Genomic DNA, 16,537 nt, shown 5'->3' on the forward strand with positions numbered 1-16,537 from the left:
TTCATCTCGCTCCTAACCCTAATCTTTTAACACTGAGATCATTCTTATCATTCTCTACATCTACTTCTTTTTGCACTTTCAAAAGAGAGTATATCGATTACATCAACACACACACACACACATGTTTATTATTGAATCTAAATCAAGCTCCCCGCAACGTCCTTGACTGCTTTCCCAAAACCGCCAGTGGAGCCGAAACCGCCTGATCCACGAGCTGTGGTATCGAGGTCCTATAATGATTATCCGTTAATTTTCTTTGCTGAACTTTGTTGCAACACTACACGATGGACGAGGTTATGGGAAAAAAGGGTGAAAAAGAGGGAGAAAGCTTACCTCAACCTCCGAGATAGGCGCCATCACGATCTTCTCCAAGATTAACTGTGCGATTCTATCGCCCTTTTGGACTATGTAAAAAAAAGGGCACGTCAGCCGGTGGCCTCACCGTAATCCCATAATAATTAGATTTCGGGATGATGGGTTTCAATACGTACTCGTAAAGTCGGCGTCAGAGTAGTTGAACAAGAGAACCTTGACGGGTCCTCGATAGTCTGCATCGATCACACCCGCACCAGTGTCGATAGAATGCTTGCTCGCTGTCAATTCCCCACCGAAAACGAGTCAGCTTAACGAACATGAAGGAGAGAGAACGGAAAAAGGGCACAGAAATCAACCGTGTGGACCACGTACCAAGTCCACTCCTAGGGGCCACTCGCCCATAGGTACCCTCTGGCACCGCGATACTAAGTCCCGAGTCAATCAAAGCCTTGCCTCTTGCGGGCACAACCGTTTCTTCAGCAGAGTAGAGATCGTAGCCGGCTGAAAGAGAAGAGCCCCGGGTGGGGAGTGTGGCGAAAGGTGAAAGTTTCTTGACGAGGAGGGTGTTTGAGGGCTGTATGTGCAGATCCGAATGAAACAGTTGAGTCGTTAGCGGTAAGCAAGGGGCGAGGATAGAGATGTGTGAATGGACATACAGCAACAACGCTGTTATTCTCCGTTTTAGGCTCCTCCTTGCCGACAGTCAAACTTTTCAAGCTATCCTGCACCTTCTCCACAGGACCTTTGTCCTCCTGTTCATCCTCACTAGGCTCTTCGGGTTGTTCAATCTCAAGGCCCTTGGCGGTAATTTCAGGGACAGTGTCGATTTCCTTCTTCACCGCAATGGGCACATCGGCGGCTGCTGGGGCGGGAATCGGAGTGGAGGTGGCAGGAGGGGAAGGCGTATGTACAGTGGCAGGTTTGGGTTCTTCCTTGGCAGGGGCAGGGGTAGGCGAGGGCGTGGACGAAGGAGCAGAGACATGGGCGGGAGCTGGGGCAGGGGCCGAAGAAGTAGGAGTCGGCACGGCCTCCTTGGAAGCGCTCACTCCACCAGTCTCGAGGTCTACCACGTTGGGCCTAACGTCCTTACCTGTAAACCAGTCGGCCGCGGTTTGGGCAGGTTCGGCAGAGTTGGCAGGGGGGAAGATACTATATTTCACATGAGTATTTATTTCCTACACACTTTTTTTTTAAAAAAAATGGGAGAAAAGGCTTACTCGGATTGGAAAGACTCGGACTTTCGGGGTACGATGAAGCTCAAGGGCTCGACGCATCCGCCGGAGAGCTTGTAAGCACGGGCAATCTCATGTTCTTGCGTGTCGAGAGCTCGACGAGGGAGAAGGGTCATACCACGCTCTACAATGAGTGTCGTCATTCATATGTTCATTGCAACATGTTGATAATGATTTTGAAGGGGTTTTTACATTAAAAAAAATATACACATACGAGGGTCAGAAGTCTTGTACTCATTCAAAAAGTAGAGTTGATCGCCTTCAAATTCGTAGTATCGGATGTTACCGTCACTAAACATACCCGTTAGCATATCTCTCGTGTTCGCTGGAAAGGGATCACACACCCTTTACCGGCGAGGAAGAGAACGTCGTTGCCCTCAGCATAGAATGGCATAAGGACACCACTAAATACCGGAATCTCATCAGTATCTGAAGGGCAGGCATATGTCCGGATAGAATCTTACGCGCTAGAGTCAATCGATTGGGTGTCGAGGTTCTTCAAGCTGGACGTGTCCCACAAAGAAACCTGTCTGTCAGACATCCTGCTGAACTGAAATCATACGTCAACCTCAAGCCATCTCATTCGCTCAGTAGTCGACAGAATACCGTATAGGACTTACTCCAGTGGTAGCAATTCTATCCCTGTCACCCAGCCAGACGATCCTTGAACCCTTCACACCCGCATGTCCATCTGTGATTCGTACGGCATCGCTGCCCGCTCGAGGATCAAACAGTCTAAGTTTCTTGTCTCTACAAGTCTTTATACATCTATCAGTTTGTCGCCGAAAATATGCAGAGAGAAATAAAAGTGGAGATGTACGCACGGTAGCTAATGTGGTACCGATAGAGTTCCAAGCAATGCTCTGGATAGAGTCACCATGTCCCTTGAGCACGAGCTTGGGCTCGTCCGCGCCGGAGGAAATGTCCCAAAGGCGAACGAGGTGGTCGCCCGAGGCTGCAGTGAGGAGGTTGGAGGAGGTAGGGTGGAAAATCACCTGTCCAACTTTGCTGTTGATATATACATATGAGCATGTGAAATATTGGGGGGATCAACGGGATGGAGACGTACCGACCGGCAGCGCTGAGTTTGAGCGCGGGGTTAAAGTCTTCAGGTTCCCAGTGATCTTCGCCCCATCCTTCAAATGCAGAGTCTTCAACCTTCCAGATGAATACTAACAGAGGTAATCAGTTCCTGCAGACAGAAATATGAAAAATGAAAGGGGACTCACTCTTGCCATCTTCGCCAGCAGAAGCGACAATGTTGTCGTCAAAAGGATTCCAAGCAGTGTCGAGCACGGGCGCGGTGTGGCCTCGCGCAAGAGGGACGATATCGGGGAGCTTGGTTGGGAACCCTGCAGGTTGAGGAGGTGAGGTTGGCGAGAAAAGTGGGAGGATCGCAAAAGCCTGTGTCCGATTATGCACCATGCGACAGCAAACGACCGATAAAAAGTAGGAAATGATAACATGAGCGATACGCGATACGCCAAGGTTTAGACGGGACAAGGAAAAGGGGACATACACCTCCACCAGAAGCCTGCCAGTTGACAGAGAGGTACTTCCCACCAGCAGCTACAAGGTCAGTGTCCCATGCTGAACCACTGATTTTGACATTCTCGTAGTTGACCTTGGATTTGGATCCGTAGACGTGGCGGTATTTGGACTGTAGCAGTGGTCAGTCGTTCCCCCAGCTCGCAAGCTTCAGTATGGATGCTTACAGGCCTGACGAATCTGGACATGGCTGCTGGGCAAAGGGATGTGTATGGAGAGGTGGATGATTTAGGGAGAGATGGTGCGAGATGGCGGATGTGGTTTGGCGAGAGCAGCCTCCGTCGCTGGCCGAGAGCTAGCCTTGACCCTGGCGCGCTCTTTCCCACGGTCACCCACCGGCGCGTTCCTCATGCAATCTTCCACCACAATTCGCCAATCATTACGCGACGCGTCGAAAGATTGTTGTACAGCTACTTCATTAACTCTTCCTTCTGACGGCTAAGGCTGCAGACAGTGAAAGGGTGCTTAGATTAACTGGTGGGCATGAGATAGCGGGTTGTACGTGGGATGAAAGACATTGGAATACTAGTTGTCGTACAGCTATAATGATCGGTATTAGATGAAGGATGGACGACGAGCGAGCGTTCCAGATGAACGAAGCTTAAATTGGACCACTGCTCGTCGTTTCTTTATTGTTCGATTTCATCTTCGGCACCACGATCGCTTTAGCAACCAGCCATCTTGTATCTTCGAGCCACGTTCAGTCAATAGATCAACCATCACCCCATACCTCTTATCTCGTATCTCTGACTGCGGCGAGCCAGCCAGCGGCCGGTGATTAACTTCTTTCCGGCCTCTTTTTCCCTCTTGGTGGCTTTTTACCTTGTCTCCTACCCGTTGAATGTCGCTTTTTAGGCTTTGCGTTGAGTGTTAAAGATGGCCCGGCAACCTGTCGTAAGTATACAGTGCCAATCGTACATCATATTGAGTATCGACATCTTCCACTGAACGTTTGCTTTCTGTCGGGCTCAGCATTCTTTTCGATCCGCTGTTCGGAATTGCGGCCGCCCGTCACCTTCCATCGGATCAGCGCATGGGCCTCCACTCGGCCAATCGGCAATTCGGCCTGTCCGACATCGTTCTTTTGTTCTTTTTCCTTTCGTGGAGCGGCTCATGTACCATACATCATTCATCGCCCTAGTGAAGCGTCTAAAGAGAAGCTATGACTTTTGCACTGCGCCATGCGCCACTAATAAGCTATCTAAACCTGGGAGTTTAGAGGAGTTGTGAATGACCTAAACGATCACTACTTGCGCTGAAGTGCCGGAGAAAAAGATCGACATCACAACTCAGGAAATCAGGAATATAGAACGGCAGCGTACCTGAAACTGTGTCTTTTTACCATCACCCGTCTATACCACACAGTTCACGTATCCTCCCAATCAGTCGCCAATCAGGATGGTTCAGCCAATCCCCCGGTCGACGCCATATCCATAATGCATCGCAGTCCCATTGCCTATCATCCCGCGCACAGCCCAAGGAGGCAGACAAAGAACAGACATCTCCCATGCTATGTAAACCGGCAGCACCAGCCGTCGACCTAACCTTGCTTTAGCACGGGCCCCCTATCTCACCTTTTTGTCTCTCCACTTTCCACTTGGCCGGATTCCCCTCTTTCACAATCTGTTTGCCTGTGTATCGCCTGTATCCACCTGAACCCTTTTGACCACATTTTTTAATTTTAGCCGTCCTTCCGTGCTTCCCTTTGGGTGTAATGGGTGTATCGCAATCAGAGAAATTAGGGATCATTTCGGTGCATACTCACCCTTGGGGAAATGATTTGGACTTTAGAGATAGGATGAGGATGTTTGCTTATAAAAGACCCACGACATCTGAAAAGTCAACCCCCCTTAATTGTATCTTTTGCAACCTATTTCGGATTTGAGATCTGAGTCAGGCTGCCAAGGTTCGTGCCCTATTATTTTGAGTCACCCTGCATTTTCTTTCCACTTTTGAAATCGATCATTCTTTATAGACTATAGATATATTAGAAGGTAGAGATAGACAAATGGGTGAGAAGCTAAGAGTTGCTATCGTTGGTGGAGGTGCCGGTGGTTTATCTGCTTTATGGGTAAGTCCTATCTCCTTCGCCGTGCCTTCCAATTAACAAGTGTCTGATCGCGTTTAACTTAGGTTTTGAACAACTTTTCCCAAAATGAAGTCCATATCTATGAAAAAGAAGATTGGTGGGGTGGTCATGCGCATACCGTCGAATTCCAGCGTGGGTGTCTTTTATATATCAATCGAGAATTGCTGTTGATACCCCCGCGCGATCACGTAGAACCTGGTAAGGAAAAATGCGAAATTGATACTGCATTCGCAAGTCATCCTTTCCTCCTTGCGTTTTCATTTCTGAGATGTTTGCTGACTCTTGTATCAGATCGCTATCAACTCGAAAAACTACCCCAACTTTTACCGTTTCGTCCTCGATCACTCTGTAGAGCTCATCAAGACTACCATGTCGTTCTCACTTTCTCGCGATCGTGGGGCTTTTGAATGGGCTAGCAATGATCTTTGGTCACTTTTTTGTCAAGGCTCAAACTTGTATGTCCCCGTACCCATCTCCTTCACTGCCTTGCTTTTTCCTCATGAGTACAATGCTGACTGATCCGAATGATCAGCTTTAAGCCGAGAGTATACCGTATGATGTGGGATATTTTCCGATTCCACATCTTCGCCAAGGATCTTCTTTCTGAGGAAGGGGAGAGTGAGCAACTGAGTATCGGAGAGTATCTCGACAGAGAGGGATATAGTCAGTCATTCAAGGAAGACTATCTTCTTGTGAGTTTTTCTTCCCTTTCACTACATCATCCCATCCCATTTTATCCTGATACTAATATCATCTTGGTATACATACAGCCCTTGACAGCTGGTATCTGGTCAATCCCACCCGAAAAAGTAGCTCTTGACTTTCCTGCAATGGCGCTCGTGAGGTTCTTTCATAATCATCAGATGCTTCAACTGTGGGGAAAACCCAGCTGGTTGACTGTGAAAGGCGGCTCGTGAGTTTTTCTTCCATGTCGATCCCACCCATTCTGCACAAAAAGAGATGATATGTGCTGAATCCATATGCTTTACGGGTAGGAGCAAGTACGTTGAGAAGATCATAAAGCAAATACCGAAAGAGAAACTTCATCTCGGCGAGGGTGTGCAGGCGGTGGTCCCGCAAGCAGACGGTAGCTTCATTGTGCGAGAAGTATCGGGGAAGGAGGAGATGTACGACAAGGTTATTCTCGCGTACGTCTTATTATCCTGCTTTTCTTCCGCATAAGCTGGCTGTCATTATCCGTCCAAAAAAAAAGGCTGATAGATAAAATCTCAACCAGTACACATACAGACCAGGCTGTATCGCTCCTTGGCGAGAATATTAGTCCAGAAGAAAAGGCGGTTCTTGGAGGTTGTGAATGGAGCGCGAATGAGGCCGTTGTGCATTATGATGAGGAGGTGTGTCTTTTTTTTGTGTCTTCATTGTCTGCTATCATGTCGACACTTGAAGATGAAGATGTGAGAATTGATGAAATGTACGATAGCTTATGCCAATCAGAAAGAAGGCATGGACTGGTAAGTGTCAAGTCTTGCACTGCGAGTAGTATCGGAAAGGAAAACTAATTTATTGGCTTTAGCTTGGAACTACCTTACTTCTACCAAACCGATTTCACCTAGCCACGAGTCCAAGACGAGCGCCTCCGCCGTCAACACCATCTCCATGTCCGTCCATCCTTCTTCTCCACATAAAGGATAAAACTGCTGACTCTCTCTTCTGCAAAAGCACATTCGACCTCAACGTCCTCCAATCCCTCCCCGTCTCCAAACACGGCCACATCTTCGTCACTCTCAACCCGCCTACCCCACCATCCCCTTCAAAAACACTTTCCAGATGGATCTACCACCACCCGACCCTCAACCCTGCCCTTTTGCGCGCCCAGCAACAACTCCCTTCCATCCAAGGTGTTCGTGGGCTATACTTTGTCGGCGCGTGGACGGGGTATGGGTTCCATGAAGACGGTTGGCGAGCTGGGATGGAAGTAGCGTACAGGCCAGAGTTTGGGGTGCCGCTGCACAAAAGGCCGTGGGAGGTGAGGAGGGTGAGTGGGAAGGATGTGAAGAAGGAAATGGGGGAATGGGCGTTGAGGCCGGTTATTGGGACGGTGGATTGGGGGGTGAAGGGTTTGGTGACATGGGCGAGCTGGACGCTGGGGTTGTATATGTCTGCGATTCATGTGGTTGCGGGGCGGGTGATCAAGGAGAAGAAAAAGGTGGCTTGATGCTCATTTTGATTCTCTTGTTTTTTTGCCCCAAAGATGTCTTTTTTTTTGGTCTCTTCATCTTTCCTTCTTGGATACTTTCATGGGGCTGCGTTATTTAATACTGTATATATATGTCTTGGGTAGATTTTTAACTTTTGTGTTGATAAAGCAATAGACGAGGAATATGTATATATTATCTTTTCTTTTCAATGAACGTTTCAATTGCTTGCTTTCTGTCCTTTGTATCTTTTCCTCCCTGTTTCCCTGTAATTGAAAAAAATGGCATCTTTGACCCCAGTACAATGCATGCCAAGTATCCAAAAAAAACAACATAATCCTAATATTCATTTTTTTAACTAATAATCGATAACTTCTGATATCTCAAGACTTTGGGAGATTAGATTAGATTAGAGCTTATGCAAAGCGTCCTTGGTCTTATCATCTACAAACTGGTTTTCCGTCACGCCTTTGCCCATAGCAGCGGTGGATGAGACACCGCCGGTGACCGTCATCAACATTGCGTCTGCATAGTCTGCGCCTGACCACTGTTTCAATGGGGGGGAAGGGTGGTTAGCTTGGGCTCTTCTGTGCTTTGAATGGAAAAAGGGGAAAGAAGGGACGAACCTTTTGATGAGTCAAGACATCACATCCAATCTCCCGTTCTCGACTTTGAATCAACTCGACATAGGCCTTCATACCTTCCTTTGAGAAGGCGTTGGCGAAGAGGTCGTTGATATAGGCGTTCGAGTGGAGGCCGGCGAGCTGTTGAGTCGAGTTCATGTTTGTCAGCGAGGAGATGAGGACTCAAGTGAAGAAAAGGGGACTTACAGTGATGAATTGGAAGACGAAACCAAGTTTTCCCAGCTCCCACACATACTCTTTCATCTCCTTCTTCCCCAACCCTGCCTTTTCCCAATTGAAACTCGGGCTCAGGTTGTACGCCAACCATTGACCTGGATGGACTTTATGTACGCCTTCCGCAAACTCTTTCGCTTGCGCGTAGATGGGAGACTTGGTCTCCATCCAGAGGAGGTCGGCATAAGGTGCAAAGGCGATGGCGCGGTTGATAGCGCATTGGGTGCCGCCTTGGTAGCGGTAGTAACCCTCGCGGGAACGCGGGGTGTCCCATGACCAGTAAGGGGTGGCCGAGGGGGGGAGACCGAACGACTGGGCGAGCTGGAGAGTGGAAGCGTGAGAGGTGCCGATCGACTGTTCTCTAAACTCGGTGATTTTTTTGGAAGAGACGCCGTGCTTCGAGAGAGCGTCGGCGAGTACGTCGGGCCATAGTTTCAATCCCGCCTGTTTCGTCCATGCATCCTCGATTTTCTGGAGTTCTTGTCCGTACTTTCCCTCCATCTCGGCAGCGATCATGAGATCGTTAAGAGGGGGTAAGGAAGGGTTGGTAGAACCCAAGATAAAGGAGTGGTCCCGAGGGTCAATGTTAGTGGAGAGGAGTGTGGCGGCTTCAGAGTCGGTACGGCAGACGACGAGGTTGGTGGTGCCCATGATGTCGCATTGGAGACGCATGGCGACGAGGCGGTTGATATGTTCGGAGATGGGGACGAGGACCTGGGTGAAGGGGAGAGCGAGCGTCAGCCAGCGAACGAAACGAGTGGGCGAAGGGTACGGGAGGGATAGGAAAGGACGGAAGAGATGACCCACCTTGCCAGCCATATGACCACATTTCTTCGTACCAGGCGCTTGATCCTCGATATGGATTCCCGCTGCTCCACTCTCGACCATCATCTTTGTCAGTCTCATCACTGCCGTCAAACCTATCGGGGGGAACGGTGGGGTACGACATCAGTATCTTCTCTTTTAGCGGAAAGGTGAGCGGACTCACCACCATGCCCAGTATCAGCATCAGCCACGATAGGTCTGAGATAATCAATCCTCTCTCCTGGGTCTTGGCCATTGGCCAAAGCGGCGGAGCGGGTGTATCGTTGTTTGCGATCGTGGTAGAGTTGGGCTGTGAAGAGTTGGGCGACTTTGTTGGGGACGGTGTTGGATGGATAGTCTGTTTGAATTGATGGGTAAGTGAGCGTTCCAATGATGAGGTGATAGCGGGGGTTGGGATGGGAACTTACCTGCAAGGTCGGGTCCGGGTTCGAGGGAAGATGAAGCAGTGGAAGAACATTGCCAGCCAGATACGTATACAGTCTCGAGATATTTCGCCATTTGGGTCAACTGCACTGGATCGAGACTGTTTCGAATAAAGTGGATCTTTTTGTCAGTATTCAATTGTTTACTCAAGGAATAGAAGGGCAGGTCGATGGATAAAGAGATGAAACTCACGCGCCATAAGTAGCAGTACATCCCCCGCCCTCACCACGAGCTTTTGACTCCAAGATCTTCCACAGCTTTTTCGCCTGGACGTCAGAAGGGTAAGAAATGGGGAGAGTACCACGTTTGGAGACGACGTCGGCAGCGGTGTATGGGCGGGTTGTTCGTGCGAACCGTGGGGACTGTTTTTGGGTAAGGAGTAGCAGAAGAGGGAGGATAGGTTAGCTTGAGTGAGATGGGGTAAAGAAGAGGGGACAAAAACGCACCTTGGCGAAGGCCTCAAAGGCTTTGACTTCGGCGTCAAACTCTGCTTTCTCGGACGACATAATCGTTGATTGTTGCTTCGATTGTAGGATTGTTTAGTTACTCAGTAGAAGTTGACGATGTAAAGACGTAATGAGTGAAAAAGCAAAAAAAGCCTGGGGTCTCAACCTTCTCACAAACGGGCTCGTTATAAATCATCTCGTGGACTGGAAAATGGGTGGGAGATGACGGCTGTAGTGCGAAGAAGCAGGCTACGAAATAGGACAGTTGAGAGAAAATAAGTGGACGTGCCGGGTAAGGCCTAACCGGCGGACAACCCCGACGGATTTACTCGGACAGAGGTCGTCGGATGGGAATAGCCGGGAGAGATTAACTCGAAAAGTTCTCCATTACAGCGTCATAAACAAGAATGCATAGCTTCTTATTTACTTCTTGCGCAACTATGCCGGAGATGAGAGGGGAAACGACTAGATTGCTCGGATCGGTGGAGATAATTGGAGATATATCGACTGGGATCGGGTTTGGACGGAGAAGGACGATGAGAGTTGGTGACAAGGGACGAACACAAACAACTACGTATCATCGCGCTCACATCGATACGGTGACAGGGATGGACGTCGTTTCGAAGGCTGGTATACAGTCCTTCAGCTCCTATCACCTGGTGAGATGAAGAAGCAAACCATATACCAGATTTATGGAAACATCACCCAACAGTTTGCCAACTGATCTGGCCGCATCTATTACGTAAAGCATCTGTACGTCTCGTCACCAAGTAACTGAACTTCGTTCCCAACTACTCAGTCCGTCCAGCACGTGGTTCTGGTCCTTTAGATCAACTACTCTATCACAGCATATATGCCTTCCGTCGGTCATCTGCAGACACACCAAGGCTGTCCGTCATCCTCGTCGCACTTTGTCTACTTGTTAACGATGCTCCGACGATTGTTGATATGATCCATGGATGGAACGTATGTCGATTGCCCTTTGCAGTCACAGCCCGGATCCCCTTTCCAACTCGTCCGGGATACACATAGCTTGTTTTAGATGTCTGGGGAGGCGCTAGGAAATGCCAAAGGACCTAAAAGGACTTATGACAAGGCTCTTAGGGGATCCTTTGGGGAGCAAACACGTTTTGGGGTTTCCCAACGCCGAACACACAAGTTTTGCCACTCTTGCACCACATCTCCATCTCTTTGCAAAACATCTTCTTCCATCCCGAGCACCATGCTATTTCCTCCCTCAAACCAGTCTCAAAGCCCTCAATTCCAGCTTGGAAGGTTAAGATCTTAGACACAACGTTGAACTTGTTATCAAGGCAATTAAATCTGTGCGTAAATGGTCGGAAGAGCAGAACCGACATGCCACGAAATTTAACCGTGCCCCGTATGGTGCTGTCAACTTCTTCTCATACAAAGGGAGCTACAGCTTCAATGGGTTTAGGGGAGCATGCGATTATATGAAGAAGATTCGATACTCCCAATACGGTTATCCCGCTCCTGCTCTTGCCCATGATGCTCGAATCTTCAAGAGCCGTCCCCTATTCGGGAGGCCATTGATGGATTAGTCACAAGTAAGTTATCTATCCGCACATCACATACGTTTATACGTGTTCATATATATGCTCTTAGGCCAAGTTCAACAAGAAGTGCTCTACTTCTCGAGTCAAGATTGAACATGCCTATGGTATCCTCAACCGTTGGCACATCTTGTCTGCCACCGATAAACCTGCGCAATACCATCAGAGGGAGAACCAGGACTGTGAGTCTTCAAGCTATCCAGATAATCGGCAACATGGTTTATTCTTTCAATGTATAGTTCCAAAACTGGGTCAATCAGAACTTTGAAAATACCCTCTCATCGCAGTGCAAAAAACTGTTGTAATGCTAGATTGCTGCATAGAAGATTCAAGAGAAAGAACCGGAAAACAGATGTACAGAATCAAAGCTGCAACCTCCGTGCGCGTCCCTGACCTCGCCCCTCCTACCGCCACCCGCACACGTCTACTTAGCCATTATGCTCACAAGTTATCTCTAACTTCAACAGGAACATCTGTTGCTGAAGAGGGCGTTCTCTCCGAAGGGCATCTTGCGTATCATGGCCTCACTGTTATCGACGAGATGATTGCTTCCCGTTAAACGCGGCTTTTTTATTTCACTCATCTTTCATCTGGACCTCTGTGCTGCACCTGACAGCTGACGCTTTTTGCCATCTCGAGCCTATGGCAGTCGTCCAAACTCCCCGCTTCCTTCTCCTCTTCGAGCCGAAGTCACTCTCCCTCATCTTCTAGTTTTTCTCAGAGAGCAAAAACGAGACGGAATTCTGCTGATACAGAGCTTGACTACCTTGACCCTCTTTCTGTCTCCACATCTAGCGGAATCAAAGCGTAAGGCAGAGTCCGTCGCTGCCTCCCCCAAGTTCCCAACGACGGACACCTTCACCATCCCCTCGGGGCAGTATTGCTTCCCGCACCGGGGCCTACCTTACCTCAAGTGAAAGCAATTCGCAGTCGGAAGGATCCTCCCGTCCTGAGGAGGATGTGACTATTGCCCCCGGTCCTCAGACCTATCCGCCCATCATACAAGCAACCTCCAGTTACGGGTATCCTCCTCCAATCTCCGGGTTCTCACCGATGGTCTACAGGAGGAAAGGAGAAGACCGGATGCCGAGTATGTCTTTTTGCCGTTCGTAGCGAATGATACAGAAGGCACCGCGGACAACAGTGGGTTGACGCGAGGAACGCTTGCTGTAGTTGCAGCTTTACTGGACAGTGAGTGATTCATCTAATTGACTTTGAATAATTCAGTATTGTGCTGACTGACGGAGTTAGTTGTTCGCTTAGAAACTAGACTCCGTGGTCATTGTTCGCCCAGACTCTATACCCTTAAATATTTTCCCTCCCATAGCCTTCTGGTCTTTCCTCACCACTACATTATACACCGCTCTACAGACTGTTTGTACGCAGGTACTGAGGGAATACCAGTTCTGCACTGACAACACATTTCACCTTGAAAGACTGTTTCCAGTTGGCCATTGGAGCTGCAAGCTTGATTCTGCTACAGCAGCAGAAGAGCCAGTGAGTTCAATGTGGCTTACTTGGCGACGAAAGTTGAGGGTTAATTCTGATACTATAAATTATATAGCGGCCCCACGACATCGCCGACGATCGTCAAGAGCATCTTCACAGCCTTAGGGGTTGTGCCAACAATCCTAAGGGCTGCGTGGTTCTACCAAGAGGTGTTGGTAGGAAGGCCTTCTCAACAAGGCCAACCGCGTTGGATGACCTCTCTCTTGGTTTTAGAATTTTTCAGTTCTTGCGCAGTAACGATCTTAATGTTGATATTTGCAGTCTGGACCCTAACTGGTATCTCCGATGTTAGATGATATGGGCCAGACTGGCATGAAGACTCAGTTCTCGTATCCAACCAGAGTCAGATAGAGGAAAGCGGTTTGGTACCAAATTACTACGGGTATGTATACCCTTTTGTAGCGGCACCACTGTCCTCGTATAGGCCGGAAAGCACCTTAAGCTACAATAGTTTCGTTGTCCTCGGTAGTTTGTATTCAATTGTCCTAGAAGCTCTGAAGTGGTTCGGTAGACTGGAGAATTCGAGAAGACTAAGCTGCTTGGGCAATGCATTTTATCTACTCTAAAGGCTACGCCTTCTCACACTTCCCTGTCTCCTCCACTCGTTCCTCTCTCTTCCCTACGTAACGCCTCCTCGCGCAGTCCTCCTTCTCTTCCTCTCGTCTTCTTCCTCTCCTCGTTCTACGAAACCACTTCCCCAACTGCTTATTGTTCTCTTCCTCCCCATCTTCCTTATTGTTCTCCTCGTTCCCTTACACCTTTGTTTACCTTCTGAGCACCCTATCTCTATCCCACATTCTCTGTCCTTTGCTGTTTCTATTATCTTTTCACGCTCATTTATAAGGAACGGCAAACAGACTTAATTTTATACCAGAAAACACTTTTGTTCAGAATTACAACATGCATTTTGTGGGCGGTTCTATCAAAGGTCATAATAAACAAGAAGGATATAAAGGATAAAAGAAAAACAATAGATAGATGACAGTATGATATAGGGAATACAAATCTTGGTTTTTGTCTACAGCGTTACAACCCCTTCGATCGCCTTGTCTTTTTCGATTATAGAAAGAACATCAATGATACAACATCAGCCTCTCCTTCCCTCCTTCCTTGCCTTGTGCCTGTCCTTGTTCCTCTACCCCTTCCAACCCATCCTTCACCGATACTTCCTTCAGACTCCTCACTCCAACAACCCCAACCAGCACACTGATATCATCCTTCTTCCCCCCTACAAAGTCTATTCCTTCCTCGATGGCGGCACACATGAATGGAGTGGTTGTCGTTGTGGTTTCGGATATTTGGCGAGCGCGAGTGCAGAGGGCTTCAGAGGCTTTTTGGGGATTCAGGGTGAGAGTGTGGGTGTCGGTGTGCGTGTGGGTATGTGTGGGGGAAGGGCTTTGCGGGGATGACGAGACGGGTTGTGGAGGTGGTGGGGAGGGAGATGGGGACGGGGAAGGGGAGAGTTGGGAGAGGACTTCGAGAATGTCTTCGTCAAACTGTGCAGTTAAAAGATGAGGCGTTAGCGTTTTTCAATGGGTCGGTTGTTTTTGTGGTTTGGAGGTTAGAGACAGGCAATAGAAAACAGGGATTGGGGAATGGGGGGTTGGAGACTGGGCTGAGATCTGAAGACTTGACTTTTGGGACTTACCATATTATCCATCAACCCATCACTCCCAACAACGACAATGTCACCCTTCTTGACAGGCACGTCGAATCGCATTGCGTCTTTCATGGGTTCGTCCCTGCTGTGCGTGCCGACCTATATCCATATTCGTGTTCATTTTCATGGGCGTATCGTATTGGAACAGGAAGATGAAAATGACGATAGGGGGAAAGGGAGGGAAAATCAGTTTCAAATTCTTTTTCTTTTTGAATGACGGGGAAGGTAACAATGACGGGGAAAGAGGGGAAGGGAGAAAATACACACCTGGAGAGGAAAATTAAACGCATGCTGCATCTCCTCCGTCCGGAAGACGACTTTTCCTCCGCGAATCAAGAGGAGGCAGCAGTCACCCAAATTGGCGACGTGAAGAGTGGAGTTGTGGAGGAGGGCGAGGAGGCATGTTGAGGATCCGTTTATTCCCTGTTTGGAGGAAGTGGGGGAGTGGAAAAGAGGAAGAGGGAGGGTTAGCTGGGGAAGAAGTGCGGGAAAGGGGAAGCACAGGTGGAACATACCTCGGAGATGGCGCAGGATAAACACTTTTCGTAGCCCCTCTGCATTATCTCTACAGGATCCAAGGGTCGTCTTTCCTTTTCTCCTTCTGTAACTTCTTCCTCCATTGCGCTGCTCTTTCCCTTCCCCTTGACATTGCTCTTGTCATTCCCTCTGCCCGAGGACTCCTTACTTTGCACTGACGAACTCTTATCCCTTTCCTTGCCCTTGCCCTTGCCTTTGCCTCTCGGATTTCTCAAATAAATGTCCTTCCCACTCCACCAATTCCCGACTTCCTCTTCACAAAAATGCGTCATCAACGCACTCCATCGCCCGGCATCCGCTTTTCCTCTTCCACTTCGTGCCCACGCACCCACCCCGTCTGCTATACATAGTCCATCAGGGCGGGTGAAGTAGGAGTCTTCCCCTATGGAGATGGACCTGAGGGCGGAGGAAGGGGGGGAGGGGATGGAGAGGAGAGGAAAAGAGCGGGGACGTGGAGGGATAGAAGGTCTGGCTGGTGATGAGGAGGAAGAGGAAGTGCGAGGCCGGTCTTTAGCCAAACCAGAAGCACCGAGGTGGAAGATGAATGATGAAGAAGGTAACCCGCCCCCATCAGACGTAGCGAGGGGCGGAATGACCGCTCCAAAGGTAACTCCACCACCACCGCCGCCGCCAGAAGAATGACCCGGAGGGGGCGGGGCTGAGGAGGAAGAATCGAGAGATGAAGAGAGAGAGTTGAGCGAGCGGGATTTGAGCGATTGCTGGGTCGATCGCGGGGATGGTGGATCGCGAGGACCAGCAGGGGAGTAGGGGACTGGCAGTATATTTGGCCTTGCTGATGAACTTGAGCTTGGCGATGAACTGGAAGGGGAGGAATCGAGAGCGATAGAAGAAGAATTGAATAAGGAGGTGTAAGAGGTATGAGAATTGATTTCAAGAGCGGACAGAAGGACGTCTATACTTGTTGAAGGGGGCAGAGAAGGATAAGAATAAAGTACCCGATCGGGGGAGAGGGGCATTGGCTGTGCAGGCGGTGGTGGTGATGTTGAGAGCGTTGAGTAAGAGTAAGAGTATGGGTAAGGGCATGAGTAAGGCTGAGAGAGGTATGGCCTAGGGATGGCAGAAAGGCGGAATATAGGTAATCGAGTTGAAGCCGGCGGGTGTCGAAGACGGGCGGGGTGGGCGAGGACGATCTCTGGTGGATCCCATGTCGGTACTAGAGCGTAGTCTGGCGTGGAGTGGGCCACGGAGAGGGTGCGGGCGATGCCCTTTCCGATGCCCTTCCCTAGACCTGGTTTGGGCTTTGACATGGCCGCAGAACAGTGTGAACGATGAAGAAATGAGGAAATAAAGATGGAGTGAAGAGAAGACGGATAATGTGTTTGTGCCCGTTGGCCCGTCGGATTTG

The 16,537-nt window shown here is 49.2% G+C and overlaps 4 protein-coding genes and 1 pseudogene across 4 annotated transcripts; 2 read left to right on the forward strand and 3 right to left on the reverse strand.

Moving 5' to 3' along the window:
• Positions 1–6: 6 nt before the first annotated feature.
• CNH03300 (microtubule binding protein, putative) lies at positions 7–3,987 on the reverse strand. Its single transcript, XM_572500.1, has 15 exons — positions 3,263–3,987; positions 3,067–3,207; positions 2,777–2,951; positions 2,617–2,719; positions 2,372–2,555; positions 2,168–2,305; positions 2,012–2,097; positions 1,892–1,951; positions 1,762–1,838; positions 1,533–1,671; positions 972–1,464; positions 688–889; positions 492–593; positions 334–404; positions 7–230 (listed from the first exon to the last, which is right to left on the reverse strand). Exons 1-15 carry the CDS (start codon positions 3,281–3,283, stop codon positions 138–140), a joined length of 2,085 nt encoding a protein of 694 aa, XP_572500.1. The 5' UTR covers positions 3,284–3,987; the 3' UTR covers positions 7–137.
• Positions 3,988–4,633: 646 nt separating this feature from the next.
• Positions 4,634–7,521, forward strand: CNH03290 (conserved hypothetical protein). The gene is made up of 11 exons (XM_024657729.1): positions 4,634–5,166; positions 5,229–5,316; positions 5,377–5,414; positions 5,476–5,639; positions 5,717–5,876; positions 5,955–6,097; positions 6,180–6,332; positions 6,422–6,539; positions 6,626–6,656; positions 6,719–6,803; positions 6,865–7,521. Exons 1-11 carry the CDS (start codon positions 5,104–5,106, stop codon positions 7,358–7,360), a joined length of 1,539 nt encoding a protein of 512 aa, XP_024513399.1. The 5' UTR covers positions 4,634–5,103; the 3' UTR covers positions 7,361–7,521.
• Positions 7,522–7,696: 175 nt separating this feature from the next.
• Positions 7,697–10,113, reverse strand: CNH03280 (isocitrate lyase, putative). The gene is made up of 8 exons (XM_572498.2): positions 9,892–10,113; positions 9,638–9,807; positions 9,430–9,545; positions 9,186–9,359; positions 9,005–9,117; positions 8,171–8,911; positions 7,967–8,104; positions 7,697–7,887 (listed from the first exon to the last, which is right to left on the reverse strand). Exons 1-8 carry the CDS (start codon positions 9,949–9,951, stop codon positions 7,750–7,752), a joined length of 1,650 nt encoding a protein of 549 aa, XP_572498.1. The 5' UTR covers positions 9,952–10,113; the 3' UTR covers positions 7,697–7,749.
• A 199-nt stretch (positions 10,114–10,312) lies between these two features.
• Positions 10,313–13,530, forward strand: CNH03275 (annotated as a pseudogene).
• A 349-nt stretch (positions 13,531–13,879) lies between these two features.
• CNH03270 (hypothetical protein) lies at positions 13,880–16,462 on the reverse strand. Its single transcript, XM_024657728.1, has 4 exons — positions 15,150–16,462; positions 14,902–15,057; positions 14,623–14,733; positions 13,880–14,470 (listed from the first exon to the last, which is right to left on the reverse strand). Exons 1-4 carry the CDS (start codon positions 16,437–16,439, stop codon positions 14,048–14,050), a joined length of 1,980 nt encoding a protein of 659 aa, XP_024513398.1. The 5' UTR covers positions 16,440–16,462; the 3' UTR covers positions 13,880–14,047.
• Between the last annotated feature and the right edge of the window lie 75 nt (positions 16,463–16,537).

Source organism: Cryptococcus neoformans (assembly GCF_000091045.1).
Source record: "Cryptococcus neoformans var. neoformans JEC21 chromosome 8 sequence".
NCBI classification, from domain to species: domain Eukaryota; kingdom Fungi; phylum Basidiomycota; class Tremellomycetes; order Tremellales; family Cryptococcaceae; genus Cryptococcus; species Cryptococcus deneoformans.

What these genes read in the sequence shown, in the direction of transcription:
- CNH03300 (XM_572500.1), bottom strand. Translation starts at nt 3,283, where the DNA reads ATGTCCAGATTCGTCAGGCCT. An exon ending in CTCTGACGCCGACTTTACGA is followed by an intron (nt 405 to 491) that starts GTACGTATTGAA and finishes TTTTTTACATAG; the next exon opens with TCCAAAAGGGCGATAGAATC. An exon ending in CGCCTATCTCGGAGGTTGAG is followed by an intron (nt 231 to 333) that starts GTAAGCTTTCTC and finishes TAATCATTATAG; the next exon opens with GACCTCGATACCACAGCTCG.
- CNH03290 (XM_024657729.1), top strand. Translation starts at nt 5,104, where the DNA reads ATGGGTGAGAAGCTAAGAGTTGCTATCGTTGGTGGAGGTGCCGGTGGT. An exon ending in TTGACTGTGAAAGGCGGCTC is followed by an intron (nt 6,098 to 6,179) that starts GTGAGTTTTTCT and finishes CTTTACGGGTAG; the next exon opens with GAGCAAGTACGTTGAGAAGA. An exon ending in GCCGTCAACACCATCTCCAT is followed by an intron (nt 6,804 to 6,864) that starts GTCCGTCCATCC and finishes CTTCTGCAAAAG; the next exon opens with CACATTCGACCTCAACGTCC.
- CNH03280 (XM_572498.2), bottom strand. Translation starts at nt 9,951, where the DNA reads ATGTCGTCCGAGAAAGCAGAGTTTGACGCCGAAGTCAAAGCCTTTGAG. An exon ending in TGCTGATACTGGGCATGGTG is followed by an intron (nt 9,118 to 9,185) that starts GTGAGTCCGCTC and finishes TCCCCCCGATAG; the next exon opens with GTTTGACGGCAGTGATGAGA. An exon ending in TCGTCTTCCAATTCATCACT is followed by an intron (nt 8,105 to 8,170) that starts GTAAGTCCCCTT and finishes TCGACTCAACAG; the next exon opens with CTCGCCGGCCTCCACTCGAA.
- CNH03270 (XM_024657728.1), bottom strand. Translation starts at nt 16,439, where the DNA reads ATGTCAAAGCCCAAACCAGGTCTAGGGAAGGGCATCGGAAAGGGCATC. An exon ending in CGTTTAATTTTCCTCTCCAG is followed by an intron (nt 14,734 to 14,901) that starts GTGTGTATTTTC and finishes ATATGGATATAG; the next exon opens with GTCGGCACGCACAGCAGGGA. An exon ending in ATGGGTTGATGGATAATATG is followed by an intron (nt 14,471 to 14,622) that starts GTAAGTCCCAAA and finishes TTAACTGCACAG; the next exon opens with TTTGACGAAGACATTCTCGA.